The sequence below is a fragment of the Colobus angolensis genome, unplaced genomic scaffold (assembly GCF_000951035.1).
Source record: "Colobus angolensis palliatus isolate OR3802 unplaced genomic scaffold, Cang.pa_1.0 Scaffold154, whole genome shotgun sequence".
Classification (NCBI taxonomy): domain Eukaryota; kingdom Metazoa; phylum Chordata; class Mammalia; order Primates; family Cercopithecidae; genus Colobus; species Colobus angolensis.
In genome coordinates, this window is record NW_012114644.1 from 4,744,744 (window position 1) to 4,751,224 (window position 6,481).

The 6,481-nt window shown below is 60.1% G+C and overlaps 1 protein-coding gene across 3 annotated transcripts in view; it reads right to left on the reverse strand.

Annotated features, from left to right (window-relative positions):
• ATP1A3 (ATPase, Na+/K+ transporting, alpha 3 polypeptide) overlaps positions 1-1,935 on the reverse strand; it is a 30,685-nt gene extending 28,750 nt beyond the window's left edge. For 2 of the 3 annotated variants that reach the window (XM_011936569.1, XM_011936568.1), the window contains exon 1: positions 1,730-1,935. In XM_011936569.1, coding sequence (XP_011791959.1) covers positions 1,730-1,735 — 6 coding nt within the window. In that variant the 5' untranslated portion in view covers positions 1,736-1,935. Of the gene's footprint in view, positions 1-1,027; positions 1,082-1,729 lie in introns of those variants that run through there. The other variant, XM_011936567.1, reaches the window with a different exon arrangement.
• Positions 1,936-6,481: the final 4,546 nt, after the last annotated feature.

A 6,481-nucleotide genomic window follows, 5' to 3' on the forward strand; every position in this document is an offset into this window, starting at 1 on the left:
GGAGCACCTCCGAGGGTGGGGGCCATGCCTGTCTCGCTGTGGCCGCCTCTGCAGCTCCTTCCATTTTCCGTGCTGTCCGCCTCTCCCTGATCTGGTGCCAGCTCCCGCAGCCTCTCTGCGCCTGGGCCGGCCTCCCCTCCCCCTCGCAGGGGACCTGGCCCACATCTCTGGCTGTCTCTCTCTTGACCTCCCCCTTTGCCCTCTGTCTCTTCTTCCTTTCCCTCAGACTGACTGTGGTTGCCGCTAGATAGGAAATATCTGTCCTTGTGTCTCTTTCTCTGAGCCTCAGTTTCTCATTTTCTCTCTCAGTGTCTCTCCATGTGTCTCAGACATGTCTCTCTGCTTGTCTCTGTCTCTTTCTCTCTATGTCCATGTCTCTTTCTCTGTCTCTTTCAGAGCATCTCTGTCTTTCCGTGTGTCTCTGTCTTTCCTTCCCATGTCTAAGCTGCCTTCATTTCTCTTCTCGTCCCCACTCCTTTTCCTAAGACCACCCTCCCACCACTTCCTTCTCTAGGGCTTTTAGCATCGGTCTTCTCCCAATCCATCCATAGCTTCCCTCACTCCATCCCACTTACCTGACAGCCATCACTAACTACCCCTTTCTCCCTTCTCTCCCATAGTCCTGCCCCAACCCAACCCTCCTTCCCAGCCCCTCTGGCCCATCCTGCCCCACCCCACAGAGCTGCACCCCCATCCCCCGCCTCCATCCCTGGGCCCATCAGCCTTTATCCGCCATCTTTCTCCCTAGTCCTCATATTCTCCCTCCACTGGCCTCTCCCGCCCTCTTCATCCCACCTACCTCCACCCACCCTCTCCTCTCCTGATTTCCCCTCCCTTCAGCCCCGCCCCAGACACACAGGGAGGAATCCAGGGCTGCAGCAAGGGTCAGGTGGTCAGCCAGGGAGGGAGGCGGCATCTGCTGGAGAGACTCACAGACAGACAAGGACACACGGACACAGAAGCAAGGACACAGCCAGGCATGCACACTCCCCACTACACAGTTGCACATGCACACCCTCATCTGTGCACTCAGTCTCCCCATCTTGGCTCTCCCGTTCCTCTCCTCCTCCCAGCCTCCCATGCCTGCTCCTCTACATGAGGGGCTGTACACACACACACACTGCAGCCCCACGCTGCGACACTGTGGAGCCTGCACACACACACACACACACACACACACACACACTGCGGAGCTCCCCCATCCAGGCCTGGAAGGAGAAAGAGAGGTCATCTGGTGTCCATACCAAAGCCTGGACCTATCTGCACCCTGCCAGGGAAGCAGGAGGGCCTCAATAACCCCAGACGCACTAACATGAGCTGTCACAGACACACCCAGACGCGATCGCAGACTTTCAGACACTATGAGGCCCACACACTCGCTGCCAGGGCCTGACCGAGCCAGCAGCTCTCATACACACATGCAACCGTGCACATGCAATCGCACAAGGTCAGGCGGAGATGCTGAGGGCTGGCCCACGACCTCGCGGATCCCCGCACACAAAGCCATGTCAGCGTGCGCCACAGACGCCCCGCCGCCCCCTGCGGCCCCGCGCACACATTCGCAACAGCCCCACGACCACATGCATTGGCCGGGTCAGCCGGCTTCCCGGGTCTCGCAGGCCTGGCCCTCGAGCGCAGGGGTTCCGGCGCCCCCGCCCCCCGCGCATACCCAATGTCACCGGCCCCACAATGTCACACGGAAGCGGCGCCCAGCCGGCCCAGCACCTACCCCCATCTTGGCGGCTCCGCTGGGAGAGAGCCGGGCGGGCGGGGCGGGGGCCTCTGGGAGGGCTCAGGCGCAGGCTTGGGCTGGGGGCCTCTGCAACGCCTGCACCTCGGTCGGTGCGCGCGTGCGTCCGTCCGTCCGTTGGTCCCACCGCACAGAGGCTGCGGCGGCCGCCGCCTCCGCCTCCTCATATGCCCGCGTCCACGGGAGGGGGGCGGCGCTGGCCAATCAGGGGCGCCGCCATGTAGACGGACGGCCCGCGGCCCCACCCCCGGTACTGCAGCTGTCCTCCCCTGGGCTCCGCAAAGTGGCGGCGCGGCGGCGAAAGAGGATCGCTGCGGGGGTGGGGGGATTCCCGGAGACCCCTGCAATAGGGGACCTGGAGATCCCCTCAATACGGGGTAGGGCCTCCAAGGAGGGGCGCTCAGGGAAAGAGAACCCCGGAAATCCTCTCATTGTGGGGGTGTGCCACCACCGAGAAGGATACGCTGTGGGGGGGCGGGTGGTGACACGGGGTGGGAGGAAAGCCCGGTGAATCACTGCAGTGTGGCACCAGGGCCCCTGGAGACGGTGGGAGGTGGTGCTGTTCAGGGAGAGGGCCCTGCAGGAGGTGAAGTTGGAGCGGAACACAAGAGACCAAGAAAGGCAATTGAGGAGGGGAGATGGGGGGAGGAGCCCTGAGATTCCTTCACTGTGGGTGCCCCCCCACTACGCCTGAGCTATCCAATGAGCCACAACCACACAGGGTATACGGGAGACACAACACGGTGGAGGACGGCCCCAGGAGACCCAGAAAATGCCCCGTGTCACAGTTACACAGGACCATCACACTCATAGCCCAGACGCTAGGGACATGCACACACCACAGGGTTGCACTCACATTCCATCACATGCCAGCATGTGCCCCCATACACACACCACCCCATCACACACAGAGTCTCAAACATACAGGAGTGAAACACACACAAGGCACACACCTTACACACCCATCATACCACAAGATAATCACAATCACAGTCACAAAGTGCTGTGCAGACTAACACGGACACTCTGAAAATCACAGACTCACACATCACACACTCTACCACACCTGACCTCCCACCATTTCACATAGAGACCCACACCGTGCAACTCAGAAACCAAAACACACCTGCACTCAGCACCATCACACACGCACAGGCCTCACACTGCCTCCAGACACACTACATCAGCCTTTGTGGACATCGTTGCATGATCCCACAATGTCGTACACATCCTCACACACACTGCTCCCTAGTGTGTCTGGGCATGAGCAACGGCCCACAGTGCAAAATTGCCAATGCTAACTGTGAATGACAGACAAAAAGGTGCACATACTTACACACAGCACAATAATTCAAACACAAGTCACGCGACACCCACACACCTCCCACACATACACACATCACGTTATTGCAGCACTATCGCAGACATCTTTGTTGCACCTCCAAACACACCCCAACGCCCTCACCCACATGACACACAGCCCTCGTCACAGTATATGTACACACATAGACGCACAGCTGGCACACACACCCCAGGCCTGCCGCCGACACACAACACCCCATCAGTTACCCCACTGGAGCCCAAGAAGTTGAGGCCTCCACACTCACTCCAACACCACTTTGTTCTAGGAGGAACACCCCAGACTCTCCCTGGGGATGGTAGAAGGGGAAGAGAGAGAGAGACAGACAGAGAGCATTTGACCTTGTAGCTTTCTCAGAATGTGGGTATCCTCTCCACCTGTGGGAGAGGAGATGTGGGGGATACAGGCAAGGGATGGGGAGTGAGCTTGGTGTGTGAGGGTGAGTGAGTGAAGGTCGAGGACCTGGTGCAAGGAAATGTGTGAAAGGCTGAAGGCCAGAGAGAGGCACAAAAACAGAGACAGAGATTCAGAGCCACAGCATATGAACAGAGACAGGGTCAGAGAGTGAATGGAGACTTTCCCCAGTGCCCAGAGCCCCATCCCAATCCTGTCCGCTGACCCGTCCCCATCTTTCTCGCTGTCCTTTGTTGCCATGGTAACAGGGAGGCTGCCTCTGCAGCAAAGGAGGTTGGGCCTGCAGACTGGGCTGTTGCCATGGAGACTGGGAAAGGGGGAGGAGCCACATCTTTTAACCCAGATGCCTCGCCCCCAGATGCCCCCTCCCCAACTCTGCCCTCTTCCTGGGAGAGGGAAAGCCTATCAACATATCCTCCGTTCCTTCTCTTGACACCTTGGCCTGGACCATCAAGAATGGGATTGGGGAGATGGAGAAGCCTGGGGAGGTGGGAGAGGCCTGGATTCCAGGAGATTCTAGGCTCTCTCTACTCTTGCTCTCCAGCTGGGCCGGGGGAGGCCTCAAGTCCTTCCCATCCCACCTCAGACACAAGCTCACGTCCCCCTTCATGCACTTCCTCCTCAGGCACGAGCCTGATGAGACTGATGACTGTGCATCGTGCTCCTGGTGAGGCTCTGCAGAAGTTGGGGGGGGGGGGGGGCGGTGAGGAGGAAAGACTGGGAAGGTCACAGGGATAAAGGGGGATAGGGGAGATAGATGTGAGAGGCGGAAGGAGAGACACAGGGGGAGAAACAGACAGGCAGCCCAGAACCAGAGAGAGGCAGATACAGACAGATTGAAAAAGAGAGAGAGATTGGCAGATGCAGAGATGAGAACACGGAGACGGAGCAATGGAAGAGTTCAGTGAAGGTGACAGAGACAGAGGGAGGTAGAGAGCCAGGCAGAGACAGGCTTGGTAAACTAGGGAGACTCAGAGATAAAGGCCAGGGGGAGACTCTGAGCAGAAACCTGGTAGGGGATGGGGGACTCAGAAATGGGGGAAGAGACCCCAGAGGGAACTGGCCTCGAGGCATTGGGACAGAGAAGGGGGAGAAACCAAAAATGTCTGTAATCATGTTCTAGTCACCTCGACAGAGAGTCCTGCCCAAGGGCAGAGACATTGATTGGAGTGTGTAAGAGACAGAGATGCGAGACAACAAAGAGAGGCTAGTGCCCGCCCCCACACCTGTCCGAGGGGCACACAGGCAACCAGGGTCTGAGACGCAGAAGGGGACGGGTGGCGACGGGGGGCGCTGTGTGCGGGGAGGGGTCTCCTGAGGTGTGGCCGGCCTGCCAGGACTGCGCAGGGCAGGCGGGCCCTGGAGGACAGTCGGGCGCGCTGGGCTGAGCCTGGCCAACTGGGTGCTGAACGGACAGCTCCCAAGCCCCGGGCCGCCGCCCAGGGATGGGCCCAGCCTCGCTGTCTCTGGGACCCTTCCAGTCAGGCTTTCCTCTCCGTTCCAGCCCCCTCCAGGATCCATTTAGTTTTTTATGGCTTCCTGTCTCTCGCCTCAATTCCGGGTGTCTCTTACCCTCCCGCTTCACCTCTGGTCTCAGCCCTCTATTCCTTCTCCACCTCACCCAGCCTCTCTCCCTGTCTCGCCGGCTCTGTGTCCCCTAGCTCTCTCCCCATCCCTCTCCCGCCCACTCTGCCCCCTTCGTTGTCTCTCCCCATCTTTGTCTCTCGCCATCCCTCCATCTCTCCCTTTCTGCTCGGCCTCGTTTTGGCTCTTGCTGTGTGACCTTCACTCGTCCTTCCTCAGCTGCAGTTTCCACAGAAACCTCCGGCGGGGTGAGGGAGGGCGGGGACAGAAGGCGGACCCACCTTTCTCCAGCGCCATCAGCCCTTCAGCCTCTCCCACCCCTGCCCGCCCGCCCACCCCCAGTCTACTGGGATTCCTCACTTCCTCTCTTGGGGGCTGGGGAGGTACATTTTCAACAGAAACACGGGGGTCACAGTCACAGACAGTTGAAGACGGCCTCGCGGATACGTGCACACACGATCACAACGTCACTGAACCACCCCGGCCCAGACACACACTCGCCACCCCAGGCACGGCCACACTCAACAGCTCACTGGCCCTCCCCTCCCCCAGCCCCATCTGCTTTCTGTCTTTCTGTGTCTCCGCTTCCGGTGTCTCCGTGTCTCCAGATCCCTGCATCTCTCCATCTGTCTCAGGGTCTCTGTCGCAGCCTCCCTCTGTCCTGAGAGAAGGTCAGTGGAGAGAGGCCAGGTGCTGGAACCCCGGCTGGCCTGCAGCCTGTAGGCAGGGCCGAGGGTGGAGAGAGCATGGAAGTAACCATCGAGGCTCACTCCGGTTCTCAGCAGGTGCCCCGGGGACCCAAGCCTCCAATGCCCTCACACCCCCAGGAAATGAGAGCCGGTATCCCCAGTTCTGGGGTTTTGTTCTTTTTTTTATTCCAACAGGGGCTGAGATGTGGCAAGGGGAGGGATGGGGGCCCAACTGACCCCCTCCCTGGGGGGGTCTCATAGAAATTCCGAGGTTTCTCCCCCCAAAAAAGAGAGGAAGAGAAGAGTGGAGGGGCACCAGGGGACACCCATCTGTCCAGAGGCCCTCCCCACCTCCAGAAGCGTGGGGGGCTGCGTCAAGTCTTGGGGAGCCTGAGCAGTTCCAGAATGGGGTCCTCCCCGCTGACTGCTTTCCGCTTCCCAGAGCGGCCCCCGAAGTCCCCAGCCCCTGGAGTCCTCGGTTCCTGCGCCCTTCTCGCCCGCGGCACCCTCTTGCGAGTCCACTGGGGGGCGCAGGCGGGCTCCAGAGCTGGGCCTCGGACTTCACCAGGAACCAAAGGCAAAATCGTGGCGTCCGGGGCGCCAGCGCACAAGTCCTGTCCCGCGCCCGCTGGGGGAGCGGGGACTGCTGGGGCCTGGGGCAGACCCCGTCCCTGCGGTCAGTTC